Consider the following 26,556-nt stretch of genomic DNA (forward strand, 5'->3'; position numbering starts at 1 on the left):
ATTTTCTTAGGATAATTCAGAGGGAAAACGGCGGCCTGGGAGGGCACAGTCTCAGGTCTAACTCACCCACTTGTTTTGATAAACCTGAACACTGCCCATCCTCAGGTCTTACATAACTTGGACTGCCCAGTTCCACTACAGAGATGGCCCCACTGAAAAACCACAGAAGTGCAGGGGCCGCGAATAGAGTAATTCACAAGTAAAATCTCTCATTCTGGGGCAAATGTCCTGTTATGCGGTCTTTGGCTATGCCAATTCAGACCATCACTCTCAATCTGTCCCTCACCTTGGAAAATCTGTGTCACCTCAGGAGCGAGTTACTCAACCTGTGTATTCATGTTTTATACCTCTTGTAAAAAGTGTGTGTCTATGTGTGTATTAATGAAGTAATTTACATCATTTTGTTAAGATATGGAAAAACATTGGTAGGCTTTAGTACAAGATCTTTTCATGTACGTCCTGTGCATACTAAATAAGAAGTGTTCCAGTCTCATTTATTTTAGGTTTACCCAATATGGTCCCAGCTGATCCAAGAATCACTTTATTTGCCACCCTCAGGAAAATATAATGCCTAAGTAACTTTATAATTAATGGAATATCTGTTGTCCTGTATGCTTGGTTATTCAATTTATTCATTCAAAAAATTAAACTCCACATTAAGCATATCCATATCTTCATAATGCTATGAAGTCCTAGATCTAGACTCTGACTTTATTCTTTAATATAACAGCAATAGGATAATATGTGCTTTTTAAAATGTTTTATTTTTTGAAAAGGCAGTACAATCACATAGTACAATTTGCAAAAGCTATGAAAGTATACACAGTTATCTCCCTCCTGATTCCATCTCCCCCGCCACAACTCCCCCTTCCCCGAGGTAATCAGGGATACCAGCTTCTTGTGTCTCTTTCCAGAGATAATTCATACATACACAATCAATTATGTACTTACCCTTTTTCTCCTTTTTATGTACAAATGGTAGCAGATCATACTCACTATCCTGTATCTTACATTTCCTACCTAAGTGCATAACTTGGAGATTATTCCACATCACTATATAAATGGTATTCAAGTTCTCTTTATTAATTCATTTTGTCTACCTATGAATATGCTGTGTGAATATACCACAATTTCAGGAAACAGAACCCTGGTGGTGTCATTTAGATAGCTTCCAATCTTTTGTTTTCGCCAATAATGCATCAATGAATACCTCTGTATGTTCATCATTTTGTACACATGTGAGTATATACATTCCTAGGAGTGGAACTGCTGGCTCAAAAACCATGTGCATTTGTGGTTTTGATTACTTCTGAATCATTCCTCTTTGAATGAGAAGAGTTTCTCCTGGACTTGCTATTTGCTGGAGGTTCATGTGGGGAAGAAACCAGGGCCACATTCTGGGCAGATCAGTTTTTCTAACAACTGGGATTTTTTTCCCACATGTGCTAGTTCTTTCAGACTTTACTTCTCCTGAGTCAGTAAACAGGGGCAGCTGTAGGGCTCTTCACAAGGAAAAGCCTGTTCTCTTCCCCTAGAATCCCCCACCCCAACTGTTGCTCCCATCAGTACAGACTATGCTCTACAAATATGGCTTGGCTCAGTGATTCATTGATGAGGCTACTGCATGTTTCTCCTCAGACCACAAATGGTCTAGGAAGCATCCTACCTCCTACCTGCCCATGAACTCTGTTTCTGTTGTTTTATTTATGGTTCTGCACCTGGGAGTATATCCCGAACCTCAGCTAAGAGTCCTTACCAGTGCTGTCTCACATCTGCAGCCTTGAACTCTCTCTTTCTCTCCCTCTCTCTCTCTCTCTCTCTCTCTCTCTCTCTCTCTCTCTCTCTTTGAAATCTCCTGCATTGGAGCTTGATTTCATCTGCCAGCCCTCTCGTCAGGGTTCAGTTGTCTCCTAATTTTGTCAGATACAGAGATTATACTTCTGCTTCTTTTTCTCCTGTAGCTTTTGGATCAAGACTGAGATGAAAAGAAGAAAGGCCAACTTTATTCCCCATATTTAAACCGGAAGTCAGAACATATTTTTAAAATGTTAATTAAACTGACACAACTTTCCTTCAGTGTACAAAACAGACACTGCTGATTTACTCTCTAATGTGTGACAATCTTTGACTTCCGGGCATGGCCTCTTCCATAGGCTTTCTTTCCTGTATGGGTTCTCTGGTGTACAATAAGGTTTGATTTTTGGGTAAAGGCTTTCCCACAGTCTGCACACTTATAGGGTTTCTCTCCAGTGTGAGTTCTTTGATGTACAGTGAATGTTGATTTTTCTCTGAAAGCTTTGCCACACTCAGTGCATGCATAGGGTTTCTCTCCTGTGTGCGTTCTCTGATGTATTATGAGCTGTGACTTCTGGCTAAAAGCTTTCCAACACACAGGACATTCATAAGGTTTCTCTCCTGTATGAATTCTCTGATGTATAATGAGCTTTGACTTTTCTCTGAAGGCTTTGCCACATTCATTACATTTATAAGGTTTTTCTTCCGTGTGAGTTCTTTGATGTATAATAAGATATGATTTCTGGGAAAATGCTTTTTCACATTCATTGCACTCATAGGGTTTCTCTCCTGTATGTCCTCTCTGATGCAGCATGAGATAGGATTTCTGAGAAAAGGCTTTCTCACATTCATTACATTCAAAGGGTTTCTCTCCTGAGTGAGTTCTCTGATGTACACCAAGGTTTGACTTTTGGGTGAAGGTTTTTCCACACACATCACATTCATATGGTTTCTCTCCTGTATGAGTTCTTTGATGCACAATGAGGGTTGACTTCTCATTGAAAGATTTCCCACATTCAGTACATTTATGTGGTTTCTCTCCCGTATGAGTTCTCTGATGTATAATGAGAGTTGACTTATCACTGAAAGTTTTCTTACACTCATTACATTCATGGGGTTTCTTTCCTGTATGGGTACTATGATGTATAATTAGATCAAGCTTCTGTATGAAAGATTCTCCACATTTAGTGCATTCATAGGTTTTCTCTCCTGTGTGGGTTTTCTGATGGACAATGAGGTTTGACTTCTGAGTGAAGGCTTTTCCACATTCATTACATTCATAAGGTTTCTCTCCTGTGTGTGTCCTGTAGTGTATAATGACAGTTGACTTTTCTCTGAAGGCTTTTCCACATTCAGGACACTCAAAGGGTCTCTCTCCTGTATGGGTTCTCAGGTGTATAATGAGCTGAGATTTTTGGCTAAAGGCTTTTCCACATTCAGTACATCCAAAGGGTTTCTCTCCTGTATGAGTTCTCCAATGCACAATGAGGTGTGACTTCTTGCTGAAGGTTTTCCTACATGCAGTACATTCAAAGGGTTTCTCTCCATTTTTAATTCTCTGGTGTAGACTAAGGCCTTTCTTTCGCCTGAGGGCTTTTCCACACTCTTTATATCCATAGGGTATCACTCCAGGATTTGTTTTCTCATACTCAGTATGGAAGAATAATTTTGCACATCCACTATCATATTTCTTTTCTGCAGAGCCTCTACAAAATAAGTCTAAATTATCTACGATATTATTTCCAAATGATTCATATTTATGGGGTCTTTGTATTGAAACAACAAGGTTTGTACTCAGATGAAGGGTGTTTCCAAATTCATTACAGTCACGACCACTCTTGGTTGTAACTGTTTTCTTGTCAGGAAATCCAACTTGCATCAACAGACATTTATGTTCATCATCCTGATGATGCCTCTCAATCTGTTCATCAACTTGGCAGACTTCTTCTAGAAAGAAGTACAATAAACCATCTTTATACTTTGACATCATGGAATGGACCTTCTTTAGAAATGCCCTGCCATATGAAAGCTGATAATCTCATGTCATTTTATCAGAGTTCCTGGAGAAAGAGTCTTTCACTGAACTGCCATCTTTTGATCTTTTTGTTACCAAGAACAACCTTACCTTGACACTTCAGTCTTCCTTACCTCTACTTTTACATCATTTCTGACTTCCATCAACTCTGAGGTCCTTATTGCCATTAATCTTCAGTTATCATATGAACTCTTAACTGTACCTGACTTATACTGTTAATATTTCCACCTAGGTAGAAATGCAGTAGTGTGATTCCTGGACTCAAGTCTTATAATAATGCTGAATCCACATTGTCAGTGAATGAGAGAAAAATCTAGAATAATTAGCCTGACAAAACAAAGAAAAAACTAAAAATCTTTGCCCAATATGGGTTCACTTGTGTATCCACCCAAGCTTGCATTCAAAGTTCTTCAAAACCACCTTCTCTGCTCCTGTCTATGCTATTTCCACTAAAAACTCTGCCTATTAACTCCAAACCCTTCTTCATGTTCTGTCACCCACATAACCTTGTCTTCCATACTTTGCTATATTCAGAATCTAGATAACTTTACAAGAGGCAGGTCAATCTTTTAAAAAAACTTACTCTAATCTTCCTATATAACTTAAGTTTTTACTAACTTCTAAAGCAGTCATCTGTACCACTCATTTAAACAAGTTAAAATTGCAAAGCCTTGCCTATAACTTCATATTTCATAAATTGCAAAATGCACATTATTTTACATTTTAACATCTCTAAGTCTGGATGTACCTTACAATTAATGACATGTCACAGATTAATTTCTGGCAATTTTTCTTAGTGGTATGTCTTTAAATCAATGGTATCCTGAAGTCAATAAAATATGGTAATTTTTTGCACATGTACTGAATGTTTAAACATTTTTTGTAGTTTACTTTTTTTCTCACTATTCTCCCCAATTTTTTTTTTTTTTTTTGAGACAGAGTCTCACTCTGTTGCCCTGGCTAGAGTGAGTGCCGTGGCATCAGCCTAGCTCACAGCAACCTCAAACTCCTGGGCTCAAGTGACCCTCCTGCCTCAGCTTCCCGGGTAGCTGGGACTACAGGCACGTGCCACCATGCCCGGCTAATTTTTTTCTATTTTTAGTTGTTTGGCTAATTTCTTTCTATTTTTGGTAGAGACAGGGTCTCGCTCTTGCTCAGGCTGGTCTGGAACTCCTGAGCTCAAACAATCCTCCTGCCTCGGCCTCCCAGAGTGCTAGGATTACAGGCGTGAGCCACCGCGCCTAGCCTATTCCCCAAAATTTAATATGAAAAAATTTCAAGCATAAAAAAAGTTTAAAGAAGAGTACAATAACTATTCATTACCACTTAGACCCAACATTTTGCCATGGGGATACTGAATTTTAAAATGCATTATGCAGCTGTGGTTTCACTTCCTGTGACTTCCTTTCATTGGATAGCTAAGCCCTACTTCTTAACTAAGGATGAACACAAAATCACAGGAAGAGATTTTACAATATACACTTCATGAAACCCAGGCTCCACCAAGGATCTGCTGAATATGAACCTCCTTAGGTGATAAGCAGCAATATGGCCCATGTGATTAGGGTCATGGCCTTTCTACCTCAGAAGCAAATCCTGGATCACCATTTCACTTGATCTATGACCTTAGGCAAGTGATCTAATCTATTTGTATCTTACTTTCCCACCTGTAAAGGAATTGTAACAGTGCCCACCCAAATGGATGTTGAAAGGATTAAATTACTTATAACAAGGCATGCATGCCACATAGGAAGTGCTTTCAAATGTTTACTACTACTACAATTACTACTATTAATGATTATTAAAAACCACTATATTACTGTAAAAAGAAATAAGGAGTATCTATATACTTAATATGTTCTTGAATATTAAGTGAGAAAGGCAGTGAATAAAACTGTGCATAGTAGGAAATGAATATATAAATATATATATATACATATATGTTCATGTTATAAAAATGATGGAATAATAAACGTGTAATTTTTAATAAAGGTTACCTATGGGGAAAGAAGGAAGGTAGCAGAATGGACAAGGAAAGAAGCTGGACTTCTCTGAATATACCTTGTTTTCTAGATTTGACTTTGGAACCAAGAAATATTTTATAAATATTTTATGTAATCATAAAGCAAAACTGAATATAAAAAGATTCCTTAATAACAGTAAACATCCCTTCATCTGGATTTCATAACAACCAAGTTGAAAGACGAGTACAATAACTACTCATATTACCACTTAGATTCAGCATTTTGCCATAGAAACACTGAATTGTAAAATGGATTGTGCAGCTGTGGTTTCATTCCTGTGACTTCCTTTCATTGGATAGCTAAGCCCCAGTTCTTAATCCTAGTTCTTAATGTTGAAAAGTCTTGATTTTCAATGACACCAACATGATTACCTCAATTTATTCAATCACTATATACACACAACAGTTTCAGAAGAATACTAAGAATACTACCATCAGATATTGGATTAATAATCTGAAAAACAAACTTTTAAGTCCAGAATTTGATTTGGAAATATCAATTTTAATGTATAAGTATTTTTTTCTGTAAAAAATGTATACATAGTCCCTAGTTCTGTCAATGAAAAGCCATAAAAATTATTCTCTAACATCTACATTGTGGGCTTAAAAGATTATTTTCCACTAAAACGAACCAGCGCTCCTTGGAGAAATGGCCAATTCCAAGTCAGAGACAGGAAATATACAAAATGAGCCTGGAACATGTTGTAACACTAGAAAGCAAGGAAGCTACCAAAGACTCAGGAGCCAACTTGAAGGAGTTTCCACTGGCCAAAGACAGTATGATTTATAGTAAGTATAATAAGGCAATGGATTAAAACAAAAAAATGTTTAAATCCATAAGTCCATAAATGACATGCACAAAAAAGATATAATTTATTGGTCACCTTTGTATGATGCTACAAACCAAATTATTATTTTGAAAACTGGTTAATAAATGGAAAAACAATCATTTAGCCTGTCTTTGCTATATAATATATAACTCATGGTAACCAAATAATAGCTGAGAAGCAATTTCTCTTTATATAATTATTCCAGCTAATCAACGAAGAAATGATAGCATATCACCATTTTGCAACCATTAATGAATTAATGGATCTAAGCAGTAATCATCAATGACTAGTAACAGAACAAAAAGTGACAACTATGCATTACATGCCTCCTGGTGGAAGTAGCTAGAAGTAATCTTGCTAAAAGAAAAAATAAAAACCTGAATCTGATCCAAGTTCTAGATCTAACTTATCAACTTACAAGAAATACAGAGGACAGAGGACTATCTTAAATACCACTATGAGGTGTTAAAATACAGAATGTGGAAAACTAGAGGCCAAATGACCCAGTTACTTAAAAAAGAAATATTAGGGGGAAAAACAGATATGGAGGGAAATGAATCATCTATAAATTATAAGACACAAGAATCTGAGGAGCTATGAGTATTCCCAGCACCCAGATCCTGATTTCTAAATATCATACGCACTAATAGGAATCAGAGATCTTTGGAGAAGTTGCTGATTCCAGGTCTGAAATGGGGAAAGCACAAGGTGAGCCTCGAACATATGATTGTGCTAGAAAGTGAGGAAATCCTCAAAGAATGATGGGGACATGTCAAAAGGACAAAGGAGCCACCTTGAACAGACTTGTACTAGCCAAACTGAGGACAATTTGAACATGAAAATGAATAATGACAGTAATGGATGATAACACACTGAAAAAATAAAAATCAACCATCTTATTAATAACTGATTCAGGCAAGAATCATCACTGAATGTTAAAACCACTAAGTAAAAGTTTTTGAGAAACAGGATATTCATGCAGTTTGACAGTTCCTCAAAATGGTAAACATACAGTTACCATATGGTACAGCAATTCTAACCCTATATATCTACCCAGAAGAAATGAAAACATACATTACTACAAAAACTTGTACATGAATGTTCATAGCAGCATTATGCATAACAGCCAAAAAGTGGAAACAACCAAAGTATCCATCAATGGATGAATGGATAAACAAAATATGGTCTATGTATACAATGTAATATTATTGCTCCACAAAAAGAATGAAGAACTGATATGTGCTACAATGTGGATGTTGAAAACATGCCAAGTCAAAGAAACCAAATATAAAAGGCCACATTTTATATGATTCCATTTATATGAAATGTCCAGAATAAACAAAATCATAGAGACAAAAAGTACATTAGTGGTTGCCAAGGAATGGGAGGAGGAGGGAATGGAGAGTGACTACTAAGGAACAGGGGCTTCTTTTGGGGATGATTAAAATGTTCTAGAATTAGATAGTGGTGATGGTTGCACAAATCTATGAATATACTAAAAACCACTAAGTTGTACACTTTTAAAGAGTGAATTTTGTGACGTGTGAATTATATCTCAATAAATCTACTTTTAAAAAATAGATAATGAAGATGTTTTAGGAAAATAAATCTGACAGGAATATCTAAGCTGAACAAGAACAAAGGAGCCAGGTTATCCAATTTGGAATTAGAGCATTAGAGTCCAGGCCTGTGACTGATGTGGGCCTGGCTTCAGATAAGTAAGTGATAGGTGAGAATTGTCAAAGTGGCAGGGCCTGGGGTGGTAGCATTTAATAGACATATGTGGAACAAAAAGAACTATTATGGGTGAGCACCAACTTAAGGAGAGTGAGTGGTCTGGTGTGTGGGGGACAGGGGAGGGAGTATCAGTCTTATGTTTGAGGTATTCACGTTCCTGTCCTCCAACAGTGCCAAAGGGCCACAATCTTTTCTTAAGGTATTCCTGAAAGTCCTTTCAGAGGGCCTCACCTCTGACTGATAGGCTGGAGCCTCATCCCCAAGGCCTGGGTCAATCCCACTTACCTGGAAAGCTCCAAATCGGGATTGTTCCTTCTGCCGGGCATTCATCTACCTCCAACTTGAGGATTAGGTCTGGTTTAGTAACCTGCTGCCCTATTAATGAGAAATGACAGAGATACCTCCTTGGTCTTCAGAGCCTCTGAGACAGAGGAAGTTGCAGTCTGGGAGCAGCACAAGGGACCTATCACTAACACAATTGTAAAGTCAAACCATTTAACCTGGGTTTTGAGTTCAAAAAAACCTAGCCACAAGAGGTAGAGGGGGAACTGAGAAAGAAAAGGTCCTCTATTTGATACGATAATCATAAATAGCAAAATTACCTGAGGAAGCCATCCTTACCCACAGAGACCAGGTTGCTGTAGGTCTCCAGCATCACGTCTCTGTACAGGTTCCTCTGTGGAAGGTTCAGGTACTGCCACTCCTCCTGGGAGAAATCCACAGCCACGTCCGCAAATGTCACTAGTTCCTGTAATGGTACATTCCTTCTATTTTAAAATGCTGGCGACTGGGTGATAAAGGTAGAATGTAGGGGAATTTCTGATTGGGTTTCCAGTTCATCATAATGATAATACTAGATGTGTATTTCACATCAAGTTAGTGACCTACTTTGTGGGAAAATAACAAATCATGGTGGAAAATATTCCATTAATAGAAGATTTAAAGACAGTGTGATATTATTAGCACAAGGATAGACAAATAGTCCAACAGAGCTAGAAAGAGAATCCAAATATGTATATATACCTGATTTATGACAAAGTTGGCACAGTAAAGCAGTTGGGAGATGATCTTTTCAATAAATGTAGATGGGTTATTGGATATCTAAATGGGGAAAAATGAAATTTAACCCCTGTCACCATACACAAAAATCATCTACAGGTAAACTATAAACCGAATGTGAGAGATAACCAATAAAGTGTCTATAAAATACTATAGGAAAATGTCTTCCTCAGCTTGGGATAGGGAAAGAATTCTAAAACAAGGCATGTAAAGCACCACTCATAAAGGAAAAGACTTGTAAGTGTTCCAAGAGTAAAAGTACTGCAGTGAAAAGGCAAGCCACAGATGGGGAGATTATTGGCAATATTAAAGAGTGATAAAGGGATCTTATCTGGAATATATAAAATAATCCCTACAAATCAATAAGAAACATATAAATAACACAGAAGAATAAATAAGAGCAGTAAATAGGTACTTCACTAAAAAGGAAAACCAAATGACCTATGAACATCAGAAAATGTACTCAACCCCATTAGTACACAGGTAAATGAAAATTAAAGCCACATAGAGACAACAATATGCACTCACCAGAAAAGTTATAATGAAGCATACGAAAATACCATAATATTGTGGTGAAATGGGAACTCTTACACAGTTAGTAGGAATGTAAGCTGGTATAATCACTTTGGGACCAGTTTGGCATTATTTACCAAGGTTAATGATTTGCATATACCATGACCCAGCAATTCTACTCTTAGGTATACACCTTGGAGAAAATTATGCACATGTGCTCTAGAAAACAAGTGTAGGGATGTTCAAAGCAGCACTATTTTTAATACTAAATCATGGAAGAAATCCAAATGTCCATCAACAGTAGAAAGGGTAAATTGTAGCACAGTGATTCAACGGAATACTGTGTAGTAATGAAAATGAATGAACTGCCACGGCATGTTGTGAAGCAAGTTCACTGTGCACTGGTTATCAACTTGTCTGAGTCCAGTGAGACAGAATACCCCTATACACAAATTACATGGAGTACATTTATTACTTACAGATAGGGAGCAAGGGACAACAGAAACCTAGGATTCATTGTGAGCTGGTCCCCCAAGGCTCAGGAAAGCTGCACAAGGTGAATGGAGTCTCATCTGTGTGTACCCCACTTGCACCACAGCTGAAGGACCCCAGAAAGCAGCCTTTCTTGGGTTTTATACCTGGGGGGGGGAGGACATGGCACACTAGGCTAAAGCACTGAGGAACATCCAGTTTCTAAGAGGTGACCAGAACAGAGCCCAGGCTATTCTGGCCAGCTCCTCCCTTATATCAGGATGTTACATTCCCAGCACATTATGCAGTTATTCTTAAGAACTGTAAGTAAAAAAGGAGGGAGAAGTAGGTCAGTCCAAGGCTACCCAGAGAACTATCCTGCACACGTCCAACATAGGTGAATGTCACAGATGGACTGATGAGCAAAAGAAACCAGAAACAAACGTGTATATACTGCATGATTCTATCTATATATAGTGAGGAACAGGAAAGGCTAATCCATGATGTTAGAAGTCAGCATAATGATGACTTTTGTGGGTGGCAATGACTTTGGGACAGAGTATAAGGGGAGATTCTGAGGTCCCAATTATGCTTGATATGTTGGCCTAGGTTGTGGGCTACACAATGTGTTCACTTTGTAATAATTCATCAAGATATACACTTTTAAACTGTATACTTATTAACTGTGTATATTATTCTTAAATGTGCTTTATATCTTTACACATAAAAAATATTTTTGACAAAAGCACAGAGGCAATTCAATGGAAAATAGGAGTTCCTGTTTCAACAAATGGTTCTGGAACAATTGGATATCCATATGCCAAATTAATGCCTCCAACATATATAAAAATGAACTCAAAATGGATCATAGACCTAAATCTATAATATTATATTTCTAGAAGAAAATATGGGAGAAAAATCTCTTTACCTTGGGTTAGATAAATATTTCTTAGATGTGATACCAAAATCCAAAAGATACTGTTAAGAGATTGAAAACACAAGCTAGAGAATGGAAGAAAATATTTGCAAATAAAATATCTGGCAAAGAATTTGTATTGAGAATACATAAGGAACCCTCAAAACTAAAAAAGAAACACCCAGGCATAAGAGAGATACTTCCCCAAAGAAGATATATAGATGGCAAATATTAGTCATGAGGGAACTGCAAATTAAAATCACGAGATACTACCACACACCTATTAGAATCAAGAAAAAAAACCTGACAATACTAAGTGTTGGTGAGGATGTGGAGCAACTGGACCTCTCCTATCACAGTAGGAATACAAAATAATATACAACCACTTTGGAAAATGGTTTTACAGTTGTTTGTGAAGCATATACCACCATGGAACCCTGCAATCCCAATCCCAGGTATATTTATCCCAGTGAAATGAAAACTTATGTAAACCCAAAAGTCAGTACATGAATATTTATATAGCAGCTATTAATGTGTTTTTAATCACCAAAACCTGGAAACATACCAAATGCTTTTCAACCACTGAATAAACAACCTGGAATCCATACAACATAATATCACTCAGCAATAAAAATGAAATAACTATGATACGTGCAACAACATGGATGAACCTCAAATATACTAAGTGAAAGGAGCTGGACTAAAAAAAAAAGGCTACATAATATAGGATTCCATTTATATAATATTATGCTAAAGGCAAAACTACAGAGACTGAAAATATATCAGTGACTGCCACAGGCCAGGGTTTGATTACAAAGAGGACACACTGGGAGATGACAGAACTCTTCTATAGCTTCATTGTGGTGGTGGTAACATAACTTTATGGGTTTGTCAAAACTTGAAGAACTGTATGCTAAAAAATGTCCATTTTACTGTACATAAATTATACCTCAATTTTTTAAAATAAAAAATAAGGTACTTCTAGTTAATCTAGACTAATTACATCTGTATAAATCTAAATCTTTCCATATATCCTCCAAAAAACTACAGATTAACATGAAGAACGTAGAAAACCACACATAATCTACACCTTCAATATAACTTATAATAGAAAATAGAGACTACTACAAATTTCTAATTACCTAGAGTGTGAGGAAGGTCTGACAAAACAGTAAATAGAACAGGAGGAGAGAGTGGAGAGCCTAAGGATAAGCTGAAATCAGGCTTAGAAAGAGAAAATCTACCATAAGTATGAAAACACAAACTAGCTAGATATAACAGAGCACCAGCTATAGGAAATGTGTGTGGGACCCAAGGTAGCAGTCACAAAAAAAGCATCATTTCTGAGGGAGAAGAGGATAAAAGGACAAGGAAGTATCATTTGGAGACTGGGTGGTAAAGGGAAAAAATAAAACTAGAGGGAGAAATTTAGGGTCATGTAAGACAAAGAACAATCAAAACCCAAACCAAAACAAATCAGAGCACACACAACCTCTCCCCATGGTGCTAAAAGAAAAAGTCATCCATTAAGGAAGGTACGCGCCACCTCACTATCAAAACATGGTGCTCTTGAACTAAGAATCATGTAAGCCACCGCAACACCTAACCCTGTCTTCACAATAAACAGATAAAAATAAAAGTAGTCCAGGCTGGGCGCGGTAGCTCACGCCTGTAATCCTAGCACTCTGGGAGGCCGAGGCAGGTGGATTGTTTGAGCTCAGGAGTTCGAGACCAGCCTGGGCAAGAGCAAGACCCCGTCTCTACTAAAATAGAAAGAAATTATATGGACAACTAAAAATGTATATAGAAAAAATTAGCCAGGCATGGTGGCGCCTGCCTGTAGTCCCAGCTACTTGGGAGGCTGAGGCAGGTGGATTGCTTGAGCCCAGGAGTTTGAGGTTGCTGTGAGCTAAGCTGACGCCACGGCACTCACTCCAGCCCGGGCAACAGAGTGAGACTCTGTCTCAAAAAAATAAAAAATAAAAAAAAATAAAAGTAGTCTGTATCCGTTCAAAGCTACTTTAAGAACTATGGAAAATGACAAAACATTTCTTTTTTTTTTTTTTTTTTGAGACAGAGTCTTACTCTGTTGCCCAGGCTAGAGTGCCGTGACGTCAGCCTACCTCACAGCAACCTCAAACTCCGGGGCTTTAGCAATCCTTCTGCCTCAGCCTCCTGAGTAGCTGGGACTAGAGGCATGCGCCACCATGCCCGGCTAATTTTTTCTATATATATTTCCCAGGTTGGTCTTGAACTCCTGACCTCAAGCGATCCTCCCGCCTCGGCCTCCCAGAGTGCCAGGATTACAGGCGTGAGCCACTGCACCTGGCCTGGAACTAGAATTTTAAAAAAATATGTGAGCACAGAGTCAAGCCTCCCACTGCTCACCAAATCTGACAGCTGCACCATATGGCAAGTACAGTTTGTCAAAGGCCCACAGTGTTGGTGGTAAGAAGCAGCTGAAGTGACAGACGGGCTTGGTGCAGTTCCATGTGGTTTGGTGTTAGATAGCTGGAGCACACAATGCAGTACAGTGCTGGGGCATCTGGTTCTGAGCAAGGTGGAGTAAGCACATTCTACCCTGTCTCTGCCACTGAATACAGGTATAAAACTTGGACGTGTTTAATGATTCTGAAAAGTAAAAAAGGAAGAAGGTAGATTAGGGGGAAACGCCAGAATCTGAAATATCACCAAACAGACTGTGAGTTTGCCACTTTTTCTCTGGTATCCCCTGGTCCAGGATCAAGGCAGCATCAATCCAAGAAGAGAGCACTGAGGCACAGATGTAGAGAGCTCAAGAAGCAGCCCTCTAGAACTGTATTGAGGAGTGGTAAACAGCATTCCTGGGCACAGTTGGAGGAAATGTGCAGCATAGCAGGCTAAGTAAAGTCTCAGTTTTCTGTCAGGAGAATGGAAAAGGAGGGCCACAGGGAACCAGAAAGTACACAGGAAATCATCAAGAGTAATTCAGGAAAGCGACTCCATAAAATCATTTATCCACTCTTCGGCTCACCCTTAAGAAGTGCATGTGTGGATCTAATCCTAAAAAGAAAAGCAAACACTTTGAGAACTGAACTAAGGAACAAACCACTACCTGAATCCCACAATGGCCACAGGGTGGCACACAGGCAGGATAGGTATGAATAGCACTGCAGAGGTTTGAAAACTGAACTGACACTGAAACCATAAACCACAGAAGGCTGACTAGAACTTGCAGCCTGAACGCAACTGGGTTGATTGCCTATCGCAAACAAAAACATCAACATTCTCCATAGGATTTAAACATAACCCAGAGCCTCATAACATCATATTTGAAATGTTCAGGACATAATCCAAAATTACATGGTACACAAAGAACAAGTAAAATCTCAACTCACATGAGAATCAACAGACATCAACACTGAGATGACACAGATCTTGGAAATGTTTAAAGAAGTCTTTAAAGCAGCTATTATAAAAATATCCCAAGAAGTAAGGGCAAACACTCTGGGAACCAACAGAAAAATAGAAAGTCTCACCAAAGAAACAAGATATAATATAAAGAAGAACCAAATGGAAATTTTAAAATTGAAAGAGATAATAACTGAAATAAACCCCCAATGGATGGACTGAATAACACAAGAAAGATAACAGAAAAGAGTAACTTTAAGGTAAATCAATAGGAATTATCCAATCTGAAAAAAACAATGAAAAACATGAACAGAGATTCTGGGACCTGTGGTACAATACCAAAAGGTCCAAAATTCATGTTATCAGAGTTCCAGAAGGAGAGAAGAAAGGGTACAGTACAGAAAAATATTTGAGGAAGTAACTCCTGAACACTTCCCAAACACAGCAAAAGACAAAAGCTGTAGGTTCAGGAGGTTCAGTAAGACCCAAACAAGATAAACCCAAAAAAATCCAGACTCAGACACATCATCATCAAACTGCTGAAAACTAAGGACAAGGGAAAAACAACAAATTACTTATAGGGGAACAACTATTCAAATGACTGCAGATTTCTCATCAGAAACCATGGAGTACAGAAGGAAGTAGAACAACATGGTTAAAGTTCCAAAAGAAAACAACAGTCCACTGAGAAATCTGTATGCAGTGAAAGAATGACGGTGAAATAAAAACATTCTCAATGAAGGAAAACTAAGAATGTGTTGCCAGCAGATTTGCTGTGAAACAACTGCTAATGGTAATTCTTCATGACAGGCAATTGATAACCAGAAGGAAACCTTGGATTGTCAACAATGAAGGAAAAACATCTGAAGTGGTAAAAATCTAGGTAAATATAATATAATATAATAGATTATCCTTCTTCTTTTGAGTTCTTTAAAATACGTTTGACAGCTGGAAGAAAAATTATAACATTGTCTAGTGGGATTTTCAATGTATGTAGAAGTAATACATAAGACAATAAAAACTTAAAGGGGAGAGAGGGTAAAGTGACTTTTAAGATGGTAAGGTTCATATACTCCACTTAAAGAGGTAAAATATTGATTCTAAGCATATTATGTAAAGTTAAATATATATGATAATCTGTAGGGAAACCACCAAAAATCTATGTAAATGCAGTCCAAATGCAACAGATAAATGAAAATGTAATACAAAAAAATGTACAAATAACCCAAAAGGTGGCAGAAAAAGAACAAAAAAAGGAAGAAAAACAGAAACCGAACAATAAAATGGTAGACCTAAATCCAAGACTATCAATAATTATATTAAATGTAAATGGACTGAACATACCAATTGAAAGAAAGAAATTTTCAAAATGGATTAAAATAATACTATCCAACTGTTATGGACTGAACTGTGTCCCTCCCCTACTCAAATTCATATGTTGAAGCCCCACCCCCAAATGTCACTGTATTTGGAGACAGGGCATTTATGGAGGTACTAAGGTTAAATTAGGTCATAATGGTAGGACCCTAACCCAATAGAACTGGTGTACATATAAGGACAGGAATAGATATCAGAGCTCTCTCTCTTTCTCCAGGCATGAGCAGAGGAAAGGCCATGTGAGGACACAGCAAGAAAATGGGCATCTGCCAGCCAGAAAGAGTACCCTTACCAGAAATCAAATCAGCTGGCACCTCGGTCTGGGACTTCCCAGCCTCTAGAACTAAAAGAAAATAAATTTTTGTTGTTCAAGCCACCCAATCGGTGGTACTTTCTTATGACAGACCAAGCAGACTAATATACTCAGCTATATGCTGTCTAAAAGAACATACATTAAATATAATAATATAGGTAGGATAAAAATTAAGAATGGAAAAAAGCATACCATTGAAATACTAATCAAAGGAAAACTGGAGTGACCATATTAATAACAACCAAAGTAGACCTCAGAACAAAAAAAAATCATCTGGGATAATGACTGACATGATATAAGGATAAAAGAATAAATTAACCAAAAGACAAATACTCCTAAAAGTATATATACCTAACAGAGTTTCAAAATATAATACATGAAGCAAAAATTGATACGTGACATGAGAAATATGCAACTTTGCAACAATAATTTTACACTTTAATACTCCTTTCTCAATAACTGATAGAACCAGTAGAAAGAAAATAAGCAAGAATATAGAACTAAACAATACCATCAACCAACTGTATGCAACTGACTCTTACAAAACACTTCACTAAAAAACAATGGAACAGGCTGGGCATGGTGGGTCATGCCTGTAATCCTAGCACTTTAGGAGGCCAACATGGGAGGATTGCTTGAGGCCAGGAGTCCGAGACCAGACTGAACAACAGAGCGAGACCCCATCTCTACAAAAAAATACAAAAAATAGCTGAGCATGGTAGCCCACACCTGTTGTCCCAGCTACTTGGGAGGCTGAGGTGGGAGGAACATTTGAGCCCAGGAATTTGAGCTTGCAGTGAGCTATGATGAAACACTGCACTCCAGCCCAGGCAACAGAGGTAGACCTTGTCTCAAAAAAAAAAAAAAAAAACCCATCTGCTTGTTGAATTCATAAAAATGTACATGTCATTTATACAGTACTACAAAAGGCAGCTGTCGGCAAGCCAGGAAGAGAGGCCTTACCAGAAAACAACCCTGATGGCACCTTGATCTTAGATGTCTAGCCTCCAGAACCGTGACAAAATAAATTTCTGTTGTTTAAGCCACTCAGTCTGTCATACTTTGTTATGGCATCCAGAGCAGACCAATACATATGTATAATATCTGTATGCTGAAAATGATAAAATGTTGATTAAATAAGTCAAAAAAGATCTAAATAAATGGAGAGACATATTGTGTTCATGGATTGGAAAATTCAACATATTAAAGTTGTCAATTTTCCCAAATTGATCTATACATTTAAATCAATTCCAATCAAAATCCTACCAAGACAATTTTTAGAGATACAAAAAGACTATTCTAAAATTTATATAGAAAGGCAAAGGCAAAGGACCAAGAACAGCCAAACAATTTTGAAAAAGTAGAATAAAGTAGGAGAAATAATACTATCTGATTTTAAAACTTACTTTAAACTTGCAGTAATGAAGACAGTGTAGTATTGGTGAAGGGATGGATACACAGATCAAAAGAACAGACTAGAGAAACTAAAACTACTTAAAAGAAAACATTGGAGAAAAACTATATAACACTGGTCTGGGCAATGCTTTTTTTTTAGATTTGACCCCAAAAGCTTGGGCAACAAAAACAAAAATAGACAAATGTGATTAAATCAAATTAAGAGCTTCTGCACATTGGCCATTGGTATATAATCTCTTGAAAAATGCCTATTCATGTCCTTTATCTACTTTTTAATGGGATTCTTTAGGATTTTCCTGTTGAGTTCCTTGTAAATTCTGTATATTACTCCCCTGTCAAATGAAATGCAAATTAGAACCACAATAACATATTATCTTACACTAGTCAGAAGAGATATGATTTTTTTTTTTTTTGAGACAGAGTCTCACTCTGTTGCCCGGGATAGAGTGCCATGGCGTCAGCCTAGCTCACAGCAACCTCAAACTCCTGGGCTCAAGTGATCCTACTGCCTCAGCCTCCCAAGTAGCTGGGACTACAGGCATGTGCCACCATGCCTGGCTAACTTTTCTATATATTTTTAGTTGTCCAGATAATTTCTTTCTATTTTTTTAGCAGAGATGGGGTCTCACTCTTGCTCAGGCTGGTCTCGAACTCCTGAGCTCAAATGATCCACCCGCCTCGGCCTCCCAAGTGCTAGGATTACAAGCATGAACCACCGCGCCCAGCCATGATTTTGTTTTTTAATTTCAGAATATTACAGGGGTACAAATGTTTACGTTACATATATTACCTTTGCTCCACCCAAGTCAGAGCTACAAGTATGTCCATCTCCCAGATGGTGCACACCACACCCATTAGGTATGAATATACCCATCCCCTCCTCTTCCCTCCCACCAGTCTGACACCCGATGAATGTTACTATTATATGTGTACATAAGTGTTGATCAATTAATACCAATGTGATGGTGAGTACATGTGGTGCTTGTTTTTCCATCCTTGGGATACTTCAGTTAGTAGAATGGGCTCTAGCTTTATCCAGGATAATACAAGAGGTGCAAGATAACCACTGTTTTTTATGGCTGAGTAGTATTCCATGGTATACATATACCACATTTTATTAATCCACTCATGTATTGATGGGCACTTGGGTTGTTTCTACATCTTTGCAATTGTGAATTGTGCTGCTATAAACATTCTAGTGCAGACATCTGTTTTACAGAATGTCTTTTTTTCCTTTGAGTAGATGCCCAATAATGGGATTGCTGGAATAATAGATATGATTAAAAAGACAAAAAGTAACCTGTTGGCGAGGACGCAGAGAAAAGGAAACACCTACATACTCTTGGTGGAAATGTAAATTAGTAAAATCCCTATGGAAAACATTATAGATATTTCTCAAAGAACTAAAAATAAAACTACCATTTGATTCAGCAATTCTACTATTAGGTAACTACACAAAGGAAAATAAATAATTATATCAAAAAGATACCTGCCCTCATATGTTTATCACAGCACTATTCACAACAGCAAAAATATGGAATCAACCTAAGTGTCTATCAACGGGTGACTGTATAAAGGAAATGTGTTAATATATACACAATGGAATACTATTCAGCCATAAAAAATAATATTATGTCTTTTGCAGCAACATGGTTGGAACTGGAGACCATTATCTTAAGTGAAACAACTCAGACACAGAAAGACAAATATTGCATGTTCTCACTTATAAGTGGGAACTGAATAATGTGTACACATGGACATAGAATGTGGAAAATGTGGAATGATAGACAGTGGAGACTTGGAAGGGTGGCGGGGTGAGAAGGGGGTGGATGATAAGAAATTACTTAATGGGTACAATTTATGTTATTCAAGTGATGGATAACCTAAAGGTTCTGACTTCACCACTACATAATATATCCATGTAACAAAATTATATTTGTACCTCATATACTTCCACAAATAATTTTTTTTCTAAAACTTCTACATAGCAAAGGAAACAATTAACAGAGTGAAGAGGCAATCTATCGAAAGGGCAAAAATATTTGCAAGCCATACATCTGATTTGGGGTTAATATCCAGAATATATAAGGAACTTAACTCAATAGCAAGAAAATAACCCAACTAAAAGGCCGGGCGTGGTGGCTCATGCCTGTAATCCTAGCACTCTGGGAGGCCAAGGGGCTTGAGCTCAGGAGTTCAAGACCAGCCTGAGCAAGAGTGAGACCCCAGCTCTACTATAAATAGAAATAAATTAGCTGAAACAACTAAAAATAGAAAAAATTAGCGGGGCACGGTGGCACGTGCCTGTAGTCCCAGCTACCCGGGAGGCTGAGGCAGGAGGATCGCTTGAGCCCAGGAGTTTGAGATTGCTGTGAGCTAGGCTGATGCCATGGCACTCTAGCCCAGGCAAGAGAGTGAGACTCTGTCTCAAAAAAATAAAATAAAATAAAATCTCAATTTAAAAATGGGCAAATAGACATTTCTCGAAAGAAGACATACAACTGGCCAACAGATATATGAAAAAATATTCAACATCACTAATCATTAGGGAAATACAAATTAAAACCATGGTGAGATATCACTGCACACCTGTAAGAATGGCTATTATTATAAAGATTTAAAAAACAAGTATTGGCAAGGATGTGGAAAAAAGTGAACTCTCGCAAACTGTTGAGGGAATGTAAATTAATATACAGCCATTATGGAAAACAGGAGATTCCTCAAAAAAAGTAAAAACAGAATTACCATGTGATCCAGCATTCCAACTTCTAGGTATATATCCAAAGGAGTTGAAATTAGTATGTTGAAGAGATAGCTGCACTCTCATGTTTATTGCAGCATTTTTCACAACAGCCAAGTTTTGGAATCAACCTAAGTTTCCATCAACATACGAATAGATAAAGAATATGTGGTACATATTCACAGAGGAATACTATTTAGCCTTTAAAAAGAGGGTAATTATGCCATTTGCAACAATGGATGAACCTGGAGGATATTATGCTAAGTGAAATAAGCTAGGCACAGAAAGATAGATACTGTATGTTCTCATTCATATGTGGAAGCTAAAAAAGTTGATCTCATAGAAGTAGAGGGTAGAATAGTGGTTACTAGAGGTGGGGAAGGGTAGGAAGTAAGGGAGGATAGCCAAAGGTTGGTAAACGGATGCATAAGTACACCTAGTTAGGACGAGTAAGTTCTAGTGTTCTATAGCGCTGTAGGGTGACCATAATTAGCAACAAATTATCATATATTTTCAAATAGCTAGAAGAGAGTTGCTCTACAAACACCTATTAAGGAAATGGAAGGACAAGCCACATACTCAGAGAAAATACTTACAAACCCTGTATCTGATGAAGGACTAGTATGAGAATGTACAAAGAACTCTCAAAACTCAATAGTGAGAAAACGCAATTTAAAAATGAGCAGAAACTTTTTAACACCCACTTCATCAAAGAAGATATACAAAAAGTAAATAAGCATATAAAAAGATGTTCAACATCTTTAGCCATTGAGAAATGCATATTAAAACCATAATGAGATATACCACTACATACCTATTAGAATGACTAATGTAAAAAGTACTGCTGACCATACTAAGTCCTAACAAAAATGTGGAGCAATTGGAACTCATAAATTGCTGGGTGAAATGAAAAATGGTTCAATGCTTTGGACAACAATTTGGCAGATTTTTAAAAAGTTAAACATACACTTACCATATGACCCAGCAATCCAATATTTACTCCAGAGAAATGAAAACATGTATTCACACAAAAACTACTCCTAACTGCCAAAAATTGGAAATAACACAAATGTCTTTCAACAGGTGAAATGGATAAATAAGCTGTGGTACATTTATATCACGGACTTAGCAATAAAAAAGAAAGAACTATTAACACATGAAAAATCTTGGATGAATCTCCAGGTAATTGTATTGAGTGAAAAAAAATCCAATCCCAAAAGGTCACATACTATATGATTCCATTTCTATCACATTCTTGATTGAAATGACAAAATTCCTGACATATAGAACAGATTAGTAGTTGCCAGGAGTTTAGGAATGGGTATGACGGAGGAAGGATGGTGGATGTCACTATATAAAAGGACAACTTGAGGATAACAACTTGGGATGGTGGAGCTATTCTGTACTTGATTTTGATACTGTACTACGGTTCTGCAGGACGTTATTGGGGGAAACAAGGGAAAGGGTACACAGGGTTTCTCTGTATTATTCTTCGAATTGTATGTAAATTAATCATCTCAAAAGGGAAAGGTTACCTAGCATATGACCTCACTTATATGACATTCTTGAAAAGACAAAACTGTAGTGATACAGAATAGACCTGTGGCTGCCTGAGATTACACGTGGGGAAGGATATGACTATAAAATGGGTAGCATGCAGGAGTTTGTTGGGGTGATGAAACTATTATCTATCCTATAGCTACACCAATCTATACATATGTTAACATTTATCAACCTGTACAATAGGAAAATCAATTTTACTCTATGTTAATTTGAAAGATAAAAATTCAAAAAGTGAAAGAAAAAAGATGGTGAGCTATAGGTAGCTGGAAAACTTTGTCTCTTGGCAGAAACAGAATTGAAAGTCCAACTGAAAAAATTACTTCAGGAAAATCATTTGAAAGACAGGCAGGTTCCCTAAGAGATTTCATTCCCAAATTACATTTTGACATGATATCTCCAGCTCACTGAAGAATGCTATAGGAAATATCTGCAGGAAACCAGGGACTGCATTTATTTCCAGTCTGGGGTTGAAGACAATTCCACTATCCACACGAAGATCCGGCAAAGAAATGCCTTGAAAAGCAACTCTGGGGCCGGGCACGGTGGCTCAGGCCTGTAATCCTAGCCCTCTGGGAGGCCGAGGCAGGTGGATCGCTCGAGGTCAGGAGTTCGAGACCAGCCTGAGCGAGACCCCGTCTCCACTAAAAATAGAAATAAAAATTATCTGGACAACTAAAAATATATATAGAAAAAAATAGGCCGGGCGTGGTGGCTCACACCTGTAATCCTAGCACTCTGGGAGGCCGAGGCGGGTGGATCGCTCGAGGTCAGGAGTTGGAGACCAGCCTCAGCAAGAGCGAGACCCCATCTCTACTAAAAAAATAGAAAGAAATTATCTGGTCAACTAAAATATATATATAGAAAAAATTAGGCAGACATGGTGGCGCATGCCTGTAGTCCCAGCTACTTGGGAGGCTGAGGCAGGAGGATCGCTTAAGCCCAGGAGTTTGAGGTTGCTGTGAGCTAGGCTGACGCCACGGCACTCACTCTAGCCAGGGCAACAAAGTGAGACTCTGTCTCAAAAAAAAAAAAAAAGAAAAGAAAAGCAACTCCGGGAAAGCCTGACTTCCCCTGAGGGCTGGGTGTGCTCTGTCCTGATAAGTGAGGTGAGCCAAGGTACTGGTTATGTTTCCCTTCGACTGTCAGAAGGCTCAAGGAGAAACTGATGGCTCAGTATTAATATATCTGTTATACCCTAAGTCCTCCATGTGTCCACATTCTAACTTGGCCTTGATCTGCTGTCTCTCATTTTCCCTGATCCTAATCCTTATTTACAAATAATTTCCTATTTTACGGCAAAGATTCCTACATATTACATCCACAGTAAAATAGATGAATGAACAGACAACACACATACCTGGAGTTTGGCCATTTCCTGCTCTTCTGGAGAAAAAGCAGAGATTTGTGAAGGCCGAGCTGGAACAAGTGGAGAAGAGTATATGAGAGCATATGAGGAGACTCCCTCGGGCTTTCAATGCCCCAAATTATCTACCGAAATCCCCTCACACCAGCTGGCCATGAGGCCACTCTGTAGAAGAGTTTTAGCAACCATGTGGTTTTAACAACAACCTGTGTATTCTTGACTCTCTTCTTCATGTGAACGCTGAACACAAAAGGTTTTATATATATTACATTGTGTACTGACCCAGAAATTATATTTCTAGATATTTTCTTTGATAAAATAATTATACTGTATCATAATTTCTCTGTAAGTACCTTCACTTCAGCATTGACTTTAATAATGCCAAATTTAAATGATCCTATATGACCCATAATAAGGGATGAATAATAAGGAAATATAAGGGATGAAATACTAAACAGCTGTTTAAAATGTTATATAGAACTGCACACTTACTATGTACTTTGTGGCATACATATCTCAATTTAAAGTTTAAAAACAGTATAGAAAAAATGTAAGCTGAATTACATTAAACTTCTAAATGAAAACAAAGTAGGTTATAAAACTGCAGGAACCCATTTTAAAACTATATGTTAAATGTTTAAAAGGCATACCCCTATACACACTAAAAATGTCTAAGAAGGGGCATTTAAATGGGGGGAGTAAAATTAGTTCCCTTTTCGTTTCCTCTATTTCCCAATTAATCTATAACTAAAATGTTATTTATTAAACGCTAAAAATTTTAATTCTAAAACTATTATCTCAATGACATTTTACCCCCAGCCCCCTTAGACACCCCCCCCACCCCGCAGTGCCAGGCCCCGCCCACCCTTCCCGGGCCCCAAACTCTGGGCGAGGCCCGTGGTCAGGTGAGTCCTCGCAGGTGCCTCTTCCTGCTCACCTCACTGGGGCCGTCTTGCCCAAGGGCCAGAAAGAGGCCTTCAGGTGCAGGTTCACTTCAGCTGGAGCATTCACAACAGGCCCCTATCTCGGGGCTTGGGCAAGAGAAGAGGGCAGAGGGAGGAGCGGGGCACTCTAAAGAAGGGCCTGAGAGGGATGCGCATGAACCATTAGCGCAGGTCACTGTGCTGGAAAATGTGTAAAAGTCAAAGTTTAATAAGCGCCATTCAATCCTGACTAGCCCCATAACTTTGGCCACCATTGAGCCCCCAGACCCTCATTCACTGACCTCTCGGTCCCCCATCACTCACCCCCTCAACCCCTCTTCACTCATCCCCTAGAACTCCCCATCACTCAGCCCGCGACCCCTGGCACTCGCCCCCTCAACCTCACTCTCTCGACATCAGATTTTCTGCTCGCTGATGAGAAGACCGTTACAAGAACTGGTCCCGACAAGACTTCCGCTTCAGGACCGACTCTCTGGCACCGCAGCCTAAAGACTGCAGCGGCCGGTTCTGCGCACGCTCAGTCTTGCCTTTGAGACCGCGTCCGCCAATAGTCATCATGGGGCTGCGAAGGTGACCGGGCCGCGACGCAGGCGCAGAGGGAAGGAGTTCCGCCGGTGACGTCACAGCCCTGAGGCGGGATGGCCGCGCCCACCGCGTATCTTTCCCTGGAGGGCGGCTGCGGAGGGCTTCTGTTTACTTTGTTATGCGGAGACCGGCTTTCCTAAGACTTCAGACACCAATTTTCTTATGGCAAGGCGGAGAGGGGAAGTGCCTAATTAAAGATTCTAGCAGGCGGCAATTTCGTGTCTTGAACTTGGAGGGCAGCAACGGGGTTGGTTGCAGGTGTAATTGACAGCTGCGTGGCAGTCTCTCTACAACACAAAGACTAGGAGGTGGGGAAAAGCCACTGGCTCCATCCAGTGGCTAAGGCTGGGAGTTCACATCGTAACGTTTGAAGGATGAGGATGGTAGGTCGGTATGCAGACAGGCAAGCTGAAGAATAAATAAACGCCGATATGGGACACACACGCACACAACCCAGGGGTGAAAGGGGTGTATTAAGTCGTGGCCAACAGATTGCTTTCTCTGGATGGGCAGAAACAGTGTCAGTGTGTTGGGAGTGTAGGAGGTGTGGGGGAGGGCAGGTGCTATAAGGCCTCCTCAGCCAGGGATGGAGCTCATATTTCATTATGGACATAATGGGAAGCCATAGGATGAATCAGATTTTTAAAAGATCAGTGTGAATAAATCGAGCATTATAAACGTTAAAAACGCACGTATGTTTGACTCATTTGTTTATTGCCTATCTTGCCTCACTAGAATATGACCTCCACGGCGATTTGCTTAAGCACCTCTTGTATGCCAAGTAGTGTTCTATATTGGGAATATAGCAGAGAAGAAAACAGACACAAACAAACAAACAAATATGATGGAGACCACCCGAGTTCAAACCCTCACCTACCAGCTGTGTGACCTAGGGTACAACTCTTAACTTCTCTGTGCTAAGTTTCCTCACTATAAAAGTGGGATGATGACAGGTGCCTACCTCATTAAGGTTGTGGTAACAAATAAGTTGATGATTGTAAAGGGTTTAGAACAATGCCTGGCACATAGACACTTGTTTATTATTATTTAAAGAAAACTTGATGTATGTATAAAACTTTCTTACATAAGAAGGAAAAAATAAAAAGATGACTCACAGGCTGCTTTGTGGAGAATAGACCACAGAGGGCAAGGGGGGGAATAGGAAGACCACTGAGGACACTCCTGCCAACAGGCACAGCAAGTGATATAAGTCAGTATCTCCTATGTGCCAGATACTGTGTGAAGCACATGACATGACCTGCCTCAGATAGTCACCACAGCAGTCTTATGACCCCCACCTGTCAAGATAAGGAAACTGAATTCCAGAGAGATTAAGTAACTTGCCCAAGGTCACACAGATTCCCAAGGTCAGATCCATAACTTCTACCCAATAGACTTTTGTTTATTCAACATCCTACAGAACTTCCAGAAGGCATCTAAGAAGCCCATTAAAACTAGCCAAGGAATAGAGCTTCCTGGCAGACGAG

At 38.7% G+C, this 26,556-nt stretch overlaps 1 protein-coding gene across 8 annotated transcripts; it reads right to left on the minus strand.

Moving 5' to 3' along the window:
* Window positions 1-1,290: 1,290 nt before the first annotated feature.
* On the minus strand, window positions 1,291-25,015 carry ZNF182 (zinc finger protein 182). 8 transcript variants are annotated; one of them, XM_045538130.1, is made up of 7 exons: window positions 24,870-24,967; window positions 24,478-24,664; window positions 23,535-23,593; window positions 9,443-9,520; window positions 9,041-9,167; window positions 8,705-8,794; window positions 1,291-3,738 (listed from the first exon to the last, which is right to left on the minus strand). In XM_045538130.1, exons 3-7 carry the CDS (start codon window positions 23,547-23,549, stop codon window positions 2,108-2,110), a joined length of 1,941 nt encoding a protein of 646 aa, XP_045394086.1. In that variant the 5' UTR covers window positions 23,550-23,593; window positions 24,478-24,664; window positions 24,870-24,967; the 3' UTR covers window positions 1,291-2,107. The 8 variants fall into 8 exon arrangements, with proteins under 8 accessions (XP_045394086.1, XP_045394084.1, XP_045394085.1 ...); XM_045538128.1 differs by having other exon boundaries at window positions 1,291-3,741; XM_045538129.1 differs by having other exon boundaries at window positions 1,291-3,741; window positions 24,865-24,967.
* Between the last annotated feature and the right edge of the window lie 1,541 nt (window positions 25,016-26,556).

This window comes from Lemur catta, chromosome X (assembly GCF_020740605.2).
Source record: "Lemur catta isolate mLemCat1 chromosome X, mLemCat1.pri, whole genome shotgun sequence".
Taxonomy (NCBI): Eukaryota; Metazoa; Chordata; class Mammalia; order Primates; family Lemuridae; genus Lemur; species Lemur catta.